Raw genomic sequence first — 18,455 nt, forward strand, 5'->3', positions numbered from 1 at the left:
CATCCTGCCTCCTGTGCTGAAGATGCTGCCAAACCTGGTCTTCTCCCTCCCCTACATTACCCCTGGCTCATCAGGCTGCACCATATGTGCTGGTGAGGGGCAAAGCCTTCCCTGGCCTCCCCAGCCCCAGTCCTCCTGGCACTTGTCCTTTGCATAGCGGCAGAGGTGATTAGCTGTAACGAAATTACGCCTCTCCGTTGGAAAAATCCAGGCCTCCAGGTGGTGGGTTGGACTTCGAAGAAGTCCCGATGAACGGCCTCACTGCTGGTCTGTGTTTACAGCTAACTGAATTATTTTTAGCCAGATTGAGTTTCCAGGAAGAAGCATGCCTATAAAATAGCCACGCTTGACATCATCCATCTGCTTCGTTGAGCTCTGGTCGATCTCTCCCTCCAGCGAACGCCCCAGGACGAGGGGAGCACACGCAGCGATTGCACGGGCTCTGTCAGCCGCCGACACGGCGGCAAAGGCCGAATAGCATTGGCATGATCTAGGCGTGGTTGCAGTGATGCCCCCGAACCAGGCCCAGTGAGGTCATCCCTCTTTATAATAATCTGGTTTCATGGTGCCAGAGTAGGAGCAGAGACGGCGTTCAGCTGTGCACGGTGCTGCAGCCTGGCAACTGTGCAACTCTAATGCAGCAGTTTGGGACAGGAGGTGAAAGGGTATACTAGGGTTGATTCACCGTAGTTTGCCCCATGTCAGCATCATTTGCACCTGTGCAGAGGGACTGTCTAATTGCATACACCAGTTGGGTCGAGTTGCTTCCTGCACCGTGGTTTCTCAGCTGCCGGCGCATAAACGAGGGGCCGGGCACTTGAGAATGGGGCCTCCTGCCACGGACAGAGCAGAGCCCCCATGCTGCACTTAGCTAGGACCCCAGAAGCAGCAGTTTTGCCTTTGAAAAAAGCTCCCTGAAGCACCCTGAACAGCTGGCTCAGCACTGAGCGTCTCTAACAAGCTCCTCATCAAGGTACCTGGGTGCTTCATAGGCTGGAGAGGAGCATCAGCCCATCTGCAACCCAAGAGCCGTAAACTTCCACCCAGTTCCCACCGCACGGAGCCCGAGAACTTGTGTTTGGCCAATGCACGTCTCCCAGACAAGCCTCCCATCTCCATCTGAAGCCATTGAGAGATGGAGCCCCTCCCCAGCGTGGCTGGATTTAGTGAGGCATTCCCTGCACAATGAAAAGTGCATGCCTCATTTCTAAGGAGAACTCATCTGGCATCAGCTTCCAGCTGCTGGTGCCTCTTGTGCTCGCCTTTGCTTGCTGGAGGCGTTCAGAGCCTAAGCGCTCCCCCAGCCGGGACACCGGCCTTGCTTCCCCCGGCCGGCAGGCAGGTAAGCATACTGATACGTGGCACGGGCATGGTGCACGTGACCAAGTCTTGGTGTGCCTGGGGGTCTTTGTTTTCCAAAAACTAGAGGCTACCAATGCTGAAGGCTGCGAGAGAGAGAGGAAGTAGGGAAAAACCCCGGTCAGAGCCAGTCCTCTCTCCCCTCCAGCCTCTGCTCTTTGCCACCGTGTGATACAGCACTTGCACGCTAGGTTTTGAAAGCAGTGAGCTTAGTCTCTCTTTTTGACTGGGAGGACTCTGGTGCATTGTATCAGCATCTCATTGAGGCTTTCCAACACTGCACCATCCCACGGAGAGGCCTAGAGGCAGACCCCTCCAGCCTCGTAGGTGTTTGGGCTGTATTCCTAACCCTACCAGGAAGGACCCAACTCTCCTCTCCCCAGCCACTGGCTGCAGAGGCATTGCTCCTCACTGATATCATGTGAACAGGATCCAGCCCGAAGTGCTCCTATAGCCCAAGCAGCTCTGCCAGCAGCCTCCTATAGCCTGTCCCCGCGGAGCGCTCTCTGCTGATGTTTGCTGCCGCCGCTGGCTCTCTGGGAGTAACTAGGAGAGGATGCAATGGGGCTAATTTGATCTCTCTCTGCTGCTTAGGTTTTAATGAGGATGATTTTCTCGGCGATTTAACAATCCAGATACGTTTAGACACTAACAGCGAGGTGTTAGACAGGGTAAGACAGCAAGGCCTTGAGGGAACAGCTGGCTCTGAGCCCGAGCGGTCGTCTTGAGGTGCAGGTTTCAATCCATGCTGAGTTAGCCACCAGCAGGACTCTGCACCGTACAGTGCCTGGTCCTGGGTGATTGGAACCAGGCTGGATGTTTTTCGGCTGGTTTCCGCTGTCCAGCTGAGACCAGGGATGGAGCATGTCCGGGGTCTTAGCTCCCCACCCCGCTCATCCACGGTAGAAGGAGCTGGCTTCTCTTTGAGATCTGCAGCGCCCAGCTATCCATCCTTTTCTGTGGACAGGATGCGTCGCCCTGTCAACTTGCTTTGAAAATAAACTCGCTAATTCCAGCTAAAATTAGCTCCCGCCGGCAAAAGAATTGGAGCAGCTTCCAAAAACGGGGAAGCCCGGGGCTGCTTTCATCCACGCGCCCCATCTGATGTTTCTGTGACGCGAGTCTCCGCAGAAGCAAAGCCGCTGCCGAGTCCAGTTGCGGCTGGGTCAGACGATAGATGGAGCCGAAAGGGAACCGGGCACCTCCCTGGACAAACACGGGATCGCTAGTGAGATCTGCACAGATGGGCCTGAGGGCCGATTTCATCCGTGAACCAGTTCTGCACGGTGCTGGTGCACTTGTGCATTGAAGTAGCACTTAGGTGCCTCTTCAACACACGTGCTTTTAGTTTAGATCCTCTTTTCACCTCCAAGACTAGATGCATCCTCCCGAGCACGCTCCCCAGGTGTCCTTTGTGGCTGCTTATGGTCCGCTGCAATCCTTTTCTGCCAGGGAAAGTGCATAATCCCATGCAACTTCCCAAAATTGTAGCTGAAGGAAAAGGACAGCCAGGGGGGCCTGAGAGCAAGCCAGGAGGAGCCGGGGTCCCTGAGATGAGGGTTGGTGTGGCAGGTTGGGCTTTTGCCTCTGCTCTTTGTCACACAATCGGCCACCTTCAGCCCTGGGTGAGGAAGTTTAGCTTAAGGATGGGTAAGGTTTTGTATTTCATAGTGGGCCTGTATGGGTTAAGTCTTCCTTGCTGGGGTGGAGACCAGTCAATAGGCACCCTAGTGAACTCAACAGCCCCAGCTGGTGCCGCACACAAGGCACTGGCTAAAGAGCAGGTCAAACACCTGCGTGGTGTACCTTGCTCCTGGAGCAGCCTCCCGACCAGCCTAATGCAGCCCTGGTTGCCTGTTCCTGCCACAGCCCTCTTCCCTCCTCCTGTCAGGCATTGCAGCACATTGCAAAAACCCGGAGGGGCTGAACGGATCAGATGCCACGTCTAGGGAAGAGGAGCCCACTGCACAAATGCAGCGTGGAGGAGAAGTTGCTGAGCCCTGGCTCTGCTGAGAAGGAGCTGGGGGTTCGGTGGAGCACGGGCTGTACGTAAGTCAGCAGCAGGATGCTGTTGCAGTATATATATATTAAAAAAAAAAGCGTGAAGTTTGGGGCTCTATTAACAGAAATAGTTTAGGGAAGACAGAGAGGGTGATGGTACCGCTCTGCCCGGGGCTGCTCAGACCTCAGCTGGAGAATAGGGCGCAACTTTGGGTTGCCAACTCTGACTCTATTCTGGGAGGTTTTTTCTCATGATGTAAGGACATTAATGACTGATCTTCTATACAGTACTCGGGAAGGCAAATGCATGTGACTGTTACATTATACAAACCCACTGGACTACTATACAAATGGGATTCAACATTTAATATTTGGCCCTATCATTTATCTCCCGAGTGACTCCTGGAGATTTATGTGTAATTCCTGGAGACTCCAGGGCAATCCTGGAGAGTTGGCAACCCTAGCTGTAGTGTTGGGCTCTGTGTTTCAAGAAGGATGTGGAAACGCTGAAGATGGATGCCGAGGTGAAGGACCAAGATGACAAAGGGGTCGGGATAGTTTCATAGTACTTTGGGGTCAGGAGGGGCCTGAACAGATCATCTAGTCTGACCCCCTGCCACTGGCCGGAGCACACGCCGGGATCACACAACCCCAGACAGGTGTTCATCCAACTTCTTTTTTAATTTACCCAGGGTAGGAGCGAGGACCACCTCCCTAGGAAGTTGGTTCCAGATCCTAGCTAACCTGACAGTGAAATAGTGCCTCCTGATCTCTAACCTGAACCTGTTCTCCAGCAGCTTCTGGCCATTGTTCCTCATCACCCCAGGTGCTGCTGGGGGGAATAGGACCCTTCCTATTTGCTGCTGATCTCCCCTGATGAGTTTGTAGGCAGCCACCAGGTTCCCCCTCAGCCTCCGCTTGCTGAGGCTGAACAGGTTCAGGTCCCTCAGCCTCTCTTCGTAGGGCCTGCCCTGTTGCCCCTCGATCATGCGGGTGGCCTCCTCTGAACCCTCTCCAGGATGGCCACATCCTTCTTAAAGTGCGGTGCCCAGAACTGGACGCAGTACTCCAACTGCGACCTGACCAAAGTCGTGTAGAGGGGGAGGATCACCTCTCTGGACCGGCTTGAGATGCACCTTGGGATGCATGACAAGGTATGGCTGGCCTTGCTGGCTGTGGTCTGGCATTGGCGGCTCATGTTCATCTTGGAGTCAATAATGACTCCAACATCCCTTTCCGCCTCTGTGCTTTCAAGAGGGGAACTCCCCAGCCTGTATGTGTGCTGTGGAGTCCTTCTCCCAAGGTGCAGCTCCCTGCATTTGTCTGCGCTGAACCCCATCCTATTACCATCCGTGGACACTTTTGTAGTCTGTCTAAATCTAGTTGCAGCCTCTCTCTCCCTTTGAGTGTGTCCACCTCGCCCCACATCTTGGTGTCATCGGCAAACTTGGACAACGTGTTTTCCACCCCCTTGTCCAAGTCGCTGATGAAGATGTTGAACAGTGCGGGCCTGAGGACCGAGCTGTGGGGTACCCACTGCTCACATCTCGCCAGGTTGAGTACAGCCCGTCCATCACTACTCTCTGGGTGCGCCCCATCAGCCAATTTTTAACCCATCCAACTGTGCAGGCATCAATGCCACAGTTGCCCAGTTTACTGATGAGGATGGGGTGAGAGACGGTGTCAAAGGCCTTCTTAAAGTCCAGAAAGACTACGTCCATGGCAACACCATCATCCAAGGATTTAGTTACCTGGTCATAAAAGGCAATCAGGTTGGTCTGGCAGGACCTGCCTTTGATGAACCCATGCTGGTTGCCCCTGAGCATGATCTCCCCTGCCGGCCCCCCACAGATGGGGAAAATCCTTGAAAAAATTATCAAGGATCACAAGACCGATGTGAGGCTTATGGGCCTATAGTTTCCTGGGTCCTCCTTTCTCCCTTTCTTATAAATGGGGACAACATTAGCTAGTTTCCAAACTCCGGGCACCTGGCCCGTGGACCGTGATCGCCCGTACAGCCGGGCCAAGGGCACAGCAATGACCCTGCCAGCTCCCCCAACACCCGTGGGTGGAGGGCATCAGGGCCCGCAGATTTAAAAACATCCAGCCCTTCCAGAAGATCCCTAACTACATCTGCGCAGACCCGAGGCCTGGCAGTGCTGTCCCCAAGATAGCCCCTACCTGCGGTGGGAGAGCTGTCCTGGTCCCTGTCCAAGAAGACAGATGCAAAGAACTTGTTCAAAATTTCAGCTTTCCATCTGGCGTAGCCACAAGATCACCATTTGAGTCTAGCAGGGGCCCTACATTACCTGGCTCGACCGGGCTGCTTATGCCTAGGCTGCAACCGAGCCCCCAGCCGAACCCAGGATCCCGTCACACTGCATCTATCCATGTGAGAGGTGGCTCTTGCCTTGAGCTGCTTGCGAGCCACGTACAGAAAGAGTGGAGATGGTAATGTGGCATTCCTCCCATGTTATAGTTGAGCCAGCTGGGTTCAACGTGATCAAGTGACTTGCCCAAGGTCACGTGGGGAGTCTGTGGCAGAGTTTGCTCTCTGCTTTCTTCACATCCTTTCTCGTGTAAAGCTTAAGCTGAGAACGCAAGTGTTGTGGGGCGGGGACAGCCTCTTTAGTCTGGGCGCGTAACCACCTGACACAGTGTGGTCCAGATCCCTGGCTGGGGCTGCTAGACAGTGCTTGATGCAGTGGTAATAACAAAAAATAAATGACGTTTTCCACGAGCCCCAGAACTTCCCCACCCACCATTCCCACATCCCTGAGCGATTAATTCACCATCCTGCTGGGTGGCTAAGACCGATTCATCTCGTACTGAATCACGACGGTGTCTGACCCCTTCCCCACTCCAGCCGGTGCTTTCCTGTGAAGGTCAGTAATGGAGGTTTCTGCATCTGGGCAGCTTGCGCTGAGCGTCGGGTCAGCCAGGGGACTGCCGGAGCGACCGCAGAGCATCCCACCCCCTCCTCCTGCCTGCCAGAAATTGCTGAGAGAGAAACTGCATTCTTTGCAGTTCAAACCCTGCGTCAATCCCTGGCTATGAAATAGCTTCTGGTGTCCCTAGGCAGGAGACTACTTTGAGAGGCCGGTTAAAGTTAGGGAGAAGAAGGGGCTGCATCACGTGCCGGCTCCTTGCCCCACTTCCCCGCCTGGCACTGGATCCTGAAATCAAGGAACTCGTGGCTTTGAGCCTTGTCTGCTAGGGATCATCCCCCCGGGAGCCACGTGCCAAAAACAGCATGAAACCAGCAAGGATCTTGCTCTAGACTCCACGGCCTGACTTAGCCTGAGTGCTTTCGGCTAGAGGCAACTCGTATGCATATCTGAACTGACACAAGGGGGGCAGAGAGCCCGGGGATCGGGAGATGGAGATCGATGGAAGTTGTGTCTGAGTTAGGAGTCCCGGCTGTGTCCCAGAAGTGGGGATGAGGGAAGCTTTGCACACCAGTAACCAGAGAGGAAAGGACTGAGATCGGGCAGAGATGGCGGCAGCATGCCTTATTGGGGAACGTGTCAATATTCAAAGTGTGAAGCCTAGCTGCGCGATTCATCCAGGTGCCCTGCCTCCCTCTCTTCACGGGACTCCTGGTGCTGGCTCTTTGTCCTGGCAGCAGAGTGGCACAGCTGGCTTCGGGGGCGGCACATCTGGGGGCTGTTCAGCAAGGGCTCCTCATCTCCGAGGCGCACCTGGTCACACGTGGCGGGGCAGGAGCGTGAGCCGTCGGCCGGCTCTGCAGTTCAGAAGGGACCCTGATCCCCACCGTGGGAGGGGGGGCTTAGCTTAGGGCTGGTTAGAGCCCCCTTCATCTTCCGTCTCTCTCTCTCTTTCCCCGCTTCAGGAACGGTTGATGCTTTCCATCCTGCCCAAGCACGTTGCGGACGAGATGCTAAAGGACATGAAGAAGGACGCGAGCCAGAAGGAGATGCAGCAGTTCAACACCATGTACATGTACCGCCACGAGAACGTCAGGTGAGGGACGCGCCTCGTTCCCCGGGCACGGGGCGGCCGGGCGTGATTCTCACGCAGCTCAGGCCTGCACACAGGTTGCTCTGACCAGGCCTTTCTCCGCCTGTGCGGGTGCTGACGTTGGTCTTATCACACCAGCTAGCCGCACGTCTCCGCGGATGGGTCTGGGAGGACGGGGACAGCCCCGTTCCCGACAGGCAGTGATCCCCTTGTCCCCAGCTCACGCTCTCCAGCTTCTTTCCCCAGCATCCTGTTCGCTGACATCGTCGGCTTCACCCAGCTGTCGTCGTCCTGCAGCGCCCAGGAGCTGGTGAAGCTGCTGAACGAGCTCTTTGCCCGCTTTGACAAGCTGGCCGCGGTAAGTCAGCTCACGTGTTGCCTGGCAGATGTGGGATGGTCCCGCCTGGACGGACCCTCGCTGAGTTGGCCAAGCTCCCCTCATGAGTAATCTCACTGCCGTCTTCATGCATCCATTCCTCACCTCCCTGGGACTTGTCCTGCCCTGGAAGTGCAGGGTTGCAGTGCACGCACGCCCTGTTTTTCCCCTGAGGCAGGAGTTTACGCTGTGTTTATCCTGTGTCGGGGATAAGCAGGAAGCTCCAGGACTGTCTTGTCTGCTCTAAGCCCATGCATGGCCTGACCCCAAATTCTGGGTGAGGAGAGGCTTGGTCTGGCCCTCGGCGTATGTATAGCCTCTAGGCAGCACAATAGGGACCTCGAAAAGGGCTTTCCTTAGGCATCTCCGCTCCCTGTAGCATCACAGAGATCCCTGCTCTGATGCTCTGCGTCCCGGGGAGCTTTGTACCCTGGCAGGCCTGGCTGAGCTGTGCCCTGCTCTCTGGGAAGCCGCCTGCTTTCCTTGTCCTCCGGGGAGGGAGGGGAATGGAAAATGTCCAAGGGAAAGGCATGTCCGTGCTTGGCCAGGCCCGGGCTGGGCTCTGAGTCAGTGACGGGGAAGGGGAGAGAAAGCAGGGAACCGAGGAGGAAGGAGGGCTGAAGGAGGGAGAGAGGAGGACGCGAGGGATGCAGACGGATGGAGCTCACGGCATGTTGCAGCCGCCCTGCCAGACGCCCACGGCACTTGCATCCCAGCGCCGGACCCTGGGGTCTGGGTCTCTTCTGAGAGCTGAGGCCCAAGGTGCTGAGCCTCCAAGGCAAAGGCTGGCTCCCGTCGCCTCCCCAGGGCCTTCAGGACACCTTTTTGGGCACTCTGGTTATGGTGCCCCTCTCCAGAGAAATGAGCTGGCAAAACAACTAGGCAAGGGTGTTGCAAAGGTGGGGTTTAAACTGCTTCCTTTTTGAACAGAATGAGAGAGAGACCTAGGTGCAACCACCTGTCCGCCTTTCCCCGCCTCAGTTTCCCTGAGCATTCATTGGGGTTTGGTCCCTAACCCCTCACATCTCCCCCGACATGCAGAGCTGCTGTCCCTCCGGCAGCTGGCTTTTCTCGCCCTTGCCTGGACCTACACCAAAGCAGTCCTCCGTCCCTCTGAACCACGTCCCTTTGGCTCTCCTAACCCCAGCTCCGCAACCCAGCCAGGTCCTATATTTTTTAGACCCGACCCCTTGGTTTCTTTGTTCCTGCTTTCTTTCAGACCCTGCCCCTCTGCAGCAAAGCTCCCTCCAGCGAACGCCCCGGGACGAGGGAGTTGTTCTGGCTCCCCTGCCCTCACCCAGCTTGTTGGGCTCATTTCTGTATCTCCTCCTTTCTGTATCTAGCCAAGGGGGTGGAGGTATGCTTTTCTCCCTGCAAGAAATGGGTCGCTGTAGGAAGCCAAATAGGTCTGTGGCCTGAAACCCAGTATAGCAAAGCCCTGTTTTCCAATGAGCTGCCTGTTTCCAGCTACCCAACCCAGGCAGGAGCAAGCAGTGACCCCCTCTTCTGGACAGCATCTCGGGAGGCTTCAGGCCAGCGCTGATGGGAGCCCTGGCCGCGGAGCTGGGCAAAAGCATTTTGCTTTCTCCTTTATTTGCCGAAAAATGTCCCAAGCCATCCCAAAGGAGAGACCCAGTCTCGTAGCGCCCTGTGTCAGGGACGCTGTTCTGCAAGGAGGGAGCCCCGATGCCAGGCTCTGCTCAGCCTCAAGCCAAAGGTGGTCTTAAACGCAGCTTTCGATGCCCGAGATGAGTGCGCTAACCACCGGAGCACGGGGGGAGGAAGCCAACAAGCCGGCAGCTCCTCCTTGGTTTTGTGAATCATAGAAACATAGAAAATTCAGGTTGAAGGGAGCTCAGGAGGTCACATCTAATCCAACCCCCTGCTCCAAGCAGGGCCAGCCCCAACTGCATCATCCCAGCCAGGGCTTTATCTACCTGAACCTACAAAACCTCCCAAGGATGGAGACTCCCCACCCTCTCTGGGTAACCCGTTCCAGTGTTTCTCCGCCCCTCTAGTGAAAAGTTTTTCCTAATATCCAACCTAACCTTCATTGGCACCTAAGTTCCCCTTGCTTTTTTGCTCTTTATTTCCAAATTTCCTTTGCCCTTACTAAAAATCCCCAGGATGAATCACCTCGTTGCATCTGGGACGTTTTCATTCCACGGCAACGCAAAACAATATCTTCCCTCCGTTTCTCTGTTCAGCCATCCAGTAGAGACCCTGGTTATTAGGTCCGTGTCCCAGTCCCAAGGTGGGCAGGGCGGGCAGAAGGCCCTTGTCTTGCCCCCTGCCACCGATCCTGTTTCTGCCATTGCTTGTGGCGGGTTACGTGCTCTCCTCCTCCCGCAGAAATACCACCAGCTGCGCATCAAGATCCTGGGAGACTGCTACTACTGCATCTGCGGGCTGCCCGACTACCGGGAAGACCACGCCGTCTGCTCCATCCTGATGGGACTGGCCATGGTGGAAGCCATCTCGTAAGCCACCCCATCTTTTCTATCTTGGAAAGCTCCCTTCCGAGCCCCGCCATGAGCTAAACCCCATGTTTGCTGTCTGTTGAAGTTGGTGCTGCTTTGTGACGTGGTGTTTCTTCAGCCCAGCCTGCCTTCCTACATAGGATCACAGGAAAGCAGGGCTGGCAGGGACCTCATGAGGTCTCCCAGTCCAGCCCCCTGCTCAAGGCAGGATCATCCCTGACTAAAAACCATCGCGGGCAAATGTCCGATCGACCTGCTCTTGAAAATTTCTGAGGATGGAGATGCCACAGCTTCTCCCGGCAGCCTGCTCTAATGCCTGACCACGCGCAGAGTCAGAAATTTGCTCCTCGTCTCCAGCCTAAATTTCCCCTGCTGCAGCTGGAGGCTGTTGCTCCTAGTCCCGCTCCCTGTGCCTGTTCCCGGGGAGCTGCAACTCTGCCGTTATGTGATTTCGATAGTTTTTGCTTTTGTGTGTTTGAATGCGCCCCCTCCATTTTTGCATTGAGTTGCATTGCATGTTACCTTGCATTTGCACGGGGGCTTCTGCGATTGGTTTGTCTGGTTCAAAGGAGGGCTGAAGGGGAAAAAAAAAGGGGCATGTTTTAAAAAGCCCCCTTGATTTAGCACTGTGGGTTGTAAAGCTGCAGCACCTCGTGGTTTCAGCTTGCATAGTCACGTACACAAAGCAACGAGCCTATGCAGGTCTGCATTTATAGGGCTGGGGTTTGCAACGAAGCCTAGAAAGGTTGTGGGGGAGTCTAACATCTTTGACTGGGTGTCGATGACTGACTCGCTGAGACCTCCCTTTGTGACCCCTGCCCTCTCTGTCCCAAAGCTACGTGCGAGAGAAGACCAAAACCAACGTGGACATGCGTGTGGGGGTCCACACCGGCACGGTGCTGGGCGGGGTGCTGGGCCAGAAGCGCTGGCAGTACGACGTGTGGTCGACAGACGTAACGGTGGCAAATAAGATGGAGGCTGGCGGCATCCCTGGGTGAGTGCCTCCTTGGGAGACGGACCAGTTTCCTTGCCCTCCGCTGGACTCTCTCCAATGTGTCCACATCCTTTCTGCAGTGGGGGCCCACAGCTGGACACAGGACTCCAGATGTTGTCTCCCCAGTGCTGAATAGAGGGGAAGGATCACTGCCCTTGATCTGCTGGCAGCGCTCCTACCGATGCAGCCCAGGATGCCGGTAGCTTTCTTGGCACCACGGGCACACTGCTGGCTCCTGTTCAGCTTCTTGTCCCCTGTCCCCCCAGGTCCTTTTCTGCAGAGCTGCTGCCCAGCCAGTCACCCCCAGCCTGCACCGGTGCAGGGGATTGTCCTGTCCTAAGTGCAGGACTTTGCACTTGTCCTTGTTGAACCTCATGGGATTTCTTTTAGCCCAGTGCTCCGACTCGTCAAGGTCACTCTGAATCCTAGCCCTACCCCGCAGTGTATCTACTACTCCCCCCTTAAATGCCCTTTGTGCCGCTTTGGCTCCATAACATGATTTTAAGGGCCTCTGCCCAGTGCACTTCAAATGCTTGCTGCTGCGGGCTCTTCTGCATGGGCCAACATTAGCGCAGAGCCCAGCCCACTGACATGGTGGGGTGGAAATTCACCCCCCATAAGGTCAGGAGCCATGCTAGCTGTCTCAGAGCCTCCTGGCCAAGTGTCACAGGATACAGAGTTGGGGGATAAGAGACGTCACACAGACTCTTGCCACCCCCTTCAAGGGCTGAGCCGCCTCCTGCATGGCACGGAGCCGTGAACATCAAAGACAGGGCAGCCAACCCGGCCGTGCTGGGCACATCACCCTTGTGCTTGGCCCCTGCTCCCGGCTTGCACACCTGGGATCGAGGCCTTGGTCTGGATCAGTGCAGCCATCAACAGCTACTTCAGCAGGTGCATCCCCTTCCACCAACCACCCACACAGGACTCGGGCATAGGCTTCATCCAACCCCCTTCTTCATCATAAGGGCCAGTCGTTATCGGGACCCCCATTGAAGTCCCTTGGGGAACTCAATCCCCTCTCCCTCTGAGGCAGGGAACGGGAATGCTAAGCATCGTGCTAGGTGGGCGACTGTGGCAACCCCTCATTGAGGCCAACTTGGTTGGGGGCCCTCTTCCAGCACAAGTTGTGCGAACAGTCACCGAGGTTTTTGGTGGACACGGGAGGTTGTGTCTGTGGCTTTGTAGCACAGGTCAGGGACACGGGTTTGGGACTTAAAGCCCCATCTCAGCCGTGTCCCTCTCAGTCTTCCAGCATTGCTAGGTTGCTACGTCCTTTGCATGGCTTTGGGCAAGGGTGGAATTGCTCAGCTAGGTCCACAGCCCGACTCCTTGGCCTATGGGGGAGGCCGGGGGAGCAGCTGATGGGTGCTGAAGGACGTCTCACTTCTGCTTCTAGGCGAGTGCACATCTCCCAGAATACCATGGACTGCTTGAAGGGCGAGTTCGAAGTAGAGCCGGGAGACGGCGGGTCGAGGTGCGACTACCTGAAGGAGAAGGGGATTGTCACGTACCTGGTCTTGGTGCCCAAGCAGCCCCTCAAGAACGGGATCAATGGCGTGGTGAGTCACTGCCCCCCTCCTCCTCCTCCTCCTCCTCCTGCGGCCTTCTCCTCTTGCCTGGACCATCGCCACTGTGCTCCAGCTCGCATGGTCTTGCCTCTGCCCAGGCCATTTCCCTTCCTACAAAGGGAGACACCATCCTTGTCCTTGGCTCTGCGCCTGTGGACTCGGACACCATTGCATGTCCCAATGGTGCTGTTACAGGAGCAGGATCCAGCACTTTTAGTGAGAGTACATAATTGGGACGGGTCTTCTGGGTATTTCTCTGCTATGTACTGGGTGCTGCGAGACCAGCCTGGATCATAGGAAGACCATCAGGAGTCCACCTCGTCCATGGCCATCCAGCTGGTGACCAGTGGTCCGCAGGCCCTTGTAGACCTGCTCTTGTAGCTAAGTGGTCTCTTCTCCCACTGGCACGCAGGGGCTGCATTGAACTTGAACAGCCCTCACCTGCTCCAGCCCCTTGCTCGCCTTTGAACTATCCCAGCCAAGTGCAGCCTTTTCTTGGAGCCTGGCAATGAGAGAGTTCATGCAGCTTGGCCCTTCTGCTGGGGAGCAGCACGCCTCCAGCTCCCAGGCAGGGAATGGGGCGTTGTTTAAAACGATGGGGATAGTTTAGAGTTGGACACATTTGCAAAAATCAATCAACGGTGGAGCCAGATTGGAGGAAAATAACAACCCCCTCATCACCCCCACAAGTGCTCTCTCCTGCCATATAGCCTACCCCATGGCACACCTATTCCCCTTGCTACTGGCCTGGATATGGGGGCCTGAATTGCCCCCTCAGGGCTCCCTCCTGTTCCAGAAGCTGTCCCTGACGTCGTCGCACGGGAACTCGCCGCTGCTGATCAACACCAAGGAGTGCAACGGCAGCATCAACACCACGTGCACCACACCTGACGAGGGCGAGGAGATAGATGCCCGCGGGAACGGCGCGGAGGAAGAGGGCGAGGTACGGGGGCACATCAGCTGCAGGGGGTGAGGTGGCAGGGGATAAGCGGGGGAAGCCGTGGAGGAGGTGGGGGTCTTCCCTGCCCTTGGGGATCATGGAGTTCATTCCCGCTCCTTCCTTGCGGGGTGGGTTCCTCCATTCTGGGGAACTGAGGAAAGCCCAGCAGGGCCAGGACTTATATTTCTACCTCCAAGTTAAATGCACCGGGACAGAACGGCGCTGGGGCACCTGGAGAGGTGCAGGGCAATATTAAAGGATGAGAGGCCAGGACTGGAGGGGGCAAAAATGGGCCCAGGTGCAGAAAAGTCCAGGCGTGCCAGTGTGTGGTGCCACGAGGACTGGTTCCCCAAACTCACACCCCCTCTGCTCCCCATGTCCCCTGGTGCCCAGGTGGTGAACCCATCCTTCCCCAACCCGCGGCGGCGCCTGCGGCTGCGCGACCTGGCCGAGAGGGTCATCGACGCCTCGGAGAACGAGCAGGAGCTCAACAAGCTGCTCAACGAGGCTCTGCTGGAGAGGGAGTCCGTCCAGGCGTGAGTCACCCCGGCCCCTCCACCCTCCGGGCCCCGTAAGCGGAGGCCACTCGCCCACCATCTCCCGAGACCCCCAGAGCACCCTCCCTCCCCAGGGATGCCCTGTTGCATCCTTTGACCCTAGCTGACTTCCTGCCTTTGGGGCAGGGGGCTGGATTCGATGATCTCCCGAGGTCCCTTCCAGCCCTAATGTCTATGAAATCTGTGCACCTCGGACCACCTGCCCAGAGGCTGTCCCGGCTCTGAGGGATCTGCTTGCCCTCCCCATTGCCCATCAGAGACTGGCTGTGCATCTGCAATAGCCACTGGTACTGCATCCCCCGTCCTCATGCTCTACCCCACCTCAAGGCTCCTCTTCCTCCCTGATCAGGCCTGGTCTTTCCCACCAGCCTGGTTTTGTTCCCCCTGGTGCCACAAAAGCAAGCCGGTAGGGGAGGGACGGATGGAGTACTCCCTCCTCCCTGCCCGGGGGACACTCACCGGGGGTGCCGGTGTCTCGGGCAGGTTGAAGGGGAAGAACACGTACCGCCTGTCCATGCGTTTCATCGACCCCGAGATGGAGACGCGCTACTCCGTGGAGAAGGAGAAGCAGAGCGGGGCCGCCTTCAGCTGCTCCTGTGTCGTCCTCTTCTTCACTGCCCTGGTGGAGATCCTCATCGACCCCTGGTGAGCCTGGTCTACCCTTGGGCTGGTGGCTCGTGGGGCAGGGAGAGGGCTAGAGCGGTGGGGTCCGGCCGCCTTTGTGGTGTCTCTCAGTCCTGCTGGAAAGGCCAGGGAGGAATTCTCTGCCCGTAGCTTCATAGCGGTCCAAGTACGTGACAGTCCCCTTCTACTTCAGGTAGCGGTCCTAGGATCATAGCATTAGACCAACACCAGGAGCTTCAGGGCTGGGCTGAGACCTCCCACACTCTCATTTCACATAGGACACGGTGTAGTCATGGTGGGGCATCAGTTTTCAGCCTCATATGAGCCAGATGGCAGCAGGGGACCTGGGTAGGCATAAACAAGGGGCGCCGATTCTCAGCCAGTGGAAAGGGGGCACGTCTGCATAGGCAGCAGTTCCAGTTGGCCCATTAATGCTGCCTCTGGGTCTGGCCTGAGATGCCCAGCTGCATTGCCAAAGTGATGGCCTGACCCTGCCCTGTGCTCTCTGCTCCTCTCCCCGGCTGCTCTTGGGCTCCTGGGAACATCGCGGGAGCAGAACAAGGCCTGCGAGCAGCCGCCCTGGAAAATACAATTTGTCAGTGAAGCATTTTCCATGGCTGGGTTGCACAGCAGGGCCCGCAGCCACGGGTGCAAACTCCCTGAGCCCTGCGGCAGCTGCCGGGCTCGGAGCATGGCGGGGGCAACTCGTTCTCATTAAGTCCTATTGACAGTCGCCTCTCCCGCACCCCGGGGGAAGGAGTTGAGCAGTGAAGCGAGAAGGCCAAGGGGCTGGGTCAGGTTGTGGGATGTGGGGGTGCATGGGTAGAGCACGCGTGTATCATGCCAGGTCCAGGTCCGATGCTCTGCCTGACATAGATTTCATAGACATTAGGGCTGGAAGGGACCTCATCGGATCATAGGGGCTGCTACACAGGTGTGGGAGAAAGGTGACGGCACAGGCCAGCATTTCTATCCTGGTTCTGGGCAGTATCTCTCACAGGGCTCAGCCACTGGCCGTGGAGGGGGAGCTGCCTTCTTCTGTACCATGGGGCATGGTCGTTGTCCTCGGAAATGAGCAGATATTAACCAGCGACTTCCTGTCGTTGCAATGGCAGGGCATCAGCCGTGCCCTCGTCTCCTGGCTTTTACCTGTGCCAGATCTGGGTCTTGTGCAACCTGTGCCTTGGAGATGTGGGCTAAGTGGTGACATGGAGGATTATTCAAGTTTCTGCAAACACGGGGAGCTGGACTGGGTGGTGCAGGGGCCCCCTTCCCAGCCCGACCTTCCTTCCCATGTGGCTTAAATCTCCATGTCTCCAGAAGCACAGGGCTGGAAAAGACCCTCCAAGACCTTGACTGGGATCCCCTGCATTTGCAAGCTGCTGATTCATGTGATCCAGTTCATAAATCCCTGAGGCTGCTAACGCAGGGGACTGCCAGGCAGGCGCTGGGTCCAGACGTCCCCGCTGACAGCCCCACAAGCTTAGCTGGGCTGCTGTGACAGCCCCGTGGCCCCTCCAAGAGCCTCACCTTTCAGCTGCAACTTGGGGTTTTCTTGCTGCCACGCACCCGCCCTCGCTGCGCTGCTTCACTGATGCTGAAAGCTGGGAACTGAGGCTCTCGATTCGAAGATGAGCTCTCCCACGGCTCATTGATGGGTCTCGAGGTGACATACGAGTCCAATCGATGAGCTACAGATCCATCCACAGAAGCAGCAGGTCTTCTTGCAGGGGAGAGTAGGCCACAGGCTGGGATCCCTCTCCTTTTCCTTTGCTTCCTTCTCTGCTTCGAAGGCAAGACGCTTTACCTTGAAGCAGGCTGCTGCTTGGTTGAGAGCACTGCTTCCCTGCAGAGGACGGCAGTTCATCTTTCCGGTTGTTCGTTGTCTTGATTATCTGCCAAGGTGTGAACGTTTCACGTTGCAAAAATCAGGGCCGGACACAGGCATGGGCGAACCGGGCAGCCGCCTGGGGCCCAGACATAAAGGGGGCCTGAAAATAGTAATTTTTTAATTATTATTATCATTATCTCTGGCAAAGGGGGCCTGATCCTGAACGTTTGCCCGGGGCTGCCAGGAGTCTAGGTACGGTGCTGGCAAAAATCATTGTCGTCTTACGATGTTTTCGACCACAGAGAGAGCGATCCCTCTGGACATGGGTTATCCAGCCAGGGGCAGATAAGACAGACTAGGTTTAGGGCATCTTTTCTAGCAGAGGGGATCCCGAATAGGACTGCTCAGCCACAGTAGCCGCTGCCGAATTGCACCCCTGTCTCAACCCAGGCGCAAGACGTCCATCAGGCTACCGCCAGCTGTGCAGATTCGTGGCTGGAAACTGCTGGATTCACTGAGCTGATCTCCGTCACCACTGGTCCATCGCTGCAGGGTTTTTGGAAGTTGGTACGGGACAGTGTTGTTTCCTGTGGTAGAAGCCAATGCGAGCTGGTGCGCGGAAACAGCAACCACACAAGGCGGAGATCTGAGCCCAGTGGCAGGAGAAAACCCTAGACAACAGGAGACCTCCAGCTCTCTGTAGCTTTCTTCCATCTTTGCATCTGCTGAGATGCTGACATCTTCTTCCCCCTGGTCTGCTGTTGAGGACGTGGGGTTGGACTGCCATTCGTCTGGGCCATTTGCCAGGGATGCAAGACCCGGATGAGACGGCTCGGAGGATCGCGGGGACGCACAAGCCTCTCCACTGCTACACGGTCTCAGTCCACAGAGAGGGGGAACTGAGGCAAAAGAAGACTGAAAGACCAGATCTTTAAAGGGATTGAGATGCCTCATTCCAGGGGAGTTAGGTGCCTAAGTAACTTTAAAAGTCTAGCCTTGCCTGGGTCACTTAAGGGGTCATTTCTTCCTGACTTTGAGAGCAGCAGGATGGTGGGACCAGCTGCCCAGGGGGGCTGTGGAGTCTCCATCCCTTGAGGCTCCCAGCAGAGGCTGGGCATCGTCTCTTTGGGCTGCAATAGAGACAAGGCAGCTTAGGTGTGGGCAAGGACCTTCCAGGTCCCTTCCAGCCTAGGATTCGAGAGTCTGTAGTGCTGTGAAAAGTCCCCGGTGACAGCAGCGGGGTGCTGCGGGAGTGCAGTTGTATTGGGCCACCCCGTCAAACAGTTGCACGACTACCTTTGCATGGTGCTAGTGGTCAGCCCTCTTCCTCTCTCTGCAGGCTGGTGGCCAATTACGTGACATTCGTTATCGGGGAGATCTTGCTGCTGATCCTGACCATCTGCTCTCTGGCTGCCATCTTCCCCAGGGTAAGAGGACGAAGGGCTTGGTCCTCACGGGTCCTGGACACCCGCAGTGCCTACAGGTGTCGGTGGGAGAGGATGGCATCAGCAGGGCTCAGCCGTGGGGCAGAGGCACCAGACTGCTAGGGGCTAATGGAGAATCACCTTTAGCTCAAGGCAAAGGGGCCTGTGTTGTCTGAGTTCACTCACACTGGGAAGTGTCCAGTGTCTCACGCTGCCCTGGAGGCACGTTACCTGGACATTTCTGCTCAGCACGGAAATAGGTAACAAATAGTCCCCACTCCGCAGCGGAGTTGACACCTAGTGAGGGGGACAGAGCG

The 18,455-nt window shown here is 56.6% G+C and overlaps 1 protein-coding gene across 3 annotated transcripts in view; it reads left to right on the forward strand.

Moving 5' to 3' along the window:
* The window catches only part of ADCY3 (adenylate cyclase 3), a 58,034-nt gene that overhangs the window by 31,401 nt on the left and 8,178 nt on the right, over positions 1 to 18,455 (forward strand). The window contains exons 3-11 of one of the 3 annotated variants that reach the window (XM_025210725.1): positions 7,214 to 7,344; positions 7,588 to 7,699; positions 10,070 to 10,197; positions 11,033 to 11,191; positions 12,591 to 12,753; positions 13,541 to 13,705; positions 14,096 to 14,238; positions 14,743 to 14,904; positions 18,054 to 18,141. In XM_025210725.1, the coding sequence (XP_025066510.1) occupies positions 7,214 to 7,344; positions 7,588 to 7,699; positions 10,070 to 10,197; positions 11,033 to 11,191; positions 12,591 to 12,753; positions 13,541 to 13,705; positions 14,096 to 14,238; positions 14,743 to 14,904; positions 18,054 to 18,141 (1,251 nt within the window). The remainder of the gene's footprint in view (positions 1 to 7,213; positions 7,345 to 7,587; positions 7,700 to 10,069; positions 10,198 to 11,032; positions 11,192 to 12,590; positions 12,754 to 13,540; positions 13,706 to 14,095; positions 14,239 to 14,742; positions 14,905 to 18,053; positions 18,142 to 18,455) is intronic. The other 2 variants (XM_006029245.3, XM_006029246.3) reach the window with 2 other exon arrangements.

The sequence above is a fragment of the Alligator sinensis genome, unplaced genomic scaffold, assembly GCF_000455745.1.
Source record: "Alligator sinensis unplaced genomic scaffold, ASM45574v1 scaffold637_1, whole genome shotgun sequence".
NCBI classification, from domain to species: Eukaryota; Metazoa; Chordata; order Crocodylia; family Alligatoridae; genus Alligator; species Alligator sinensis.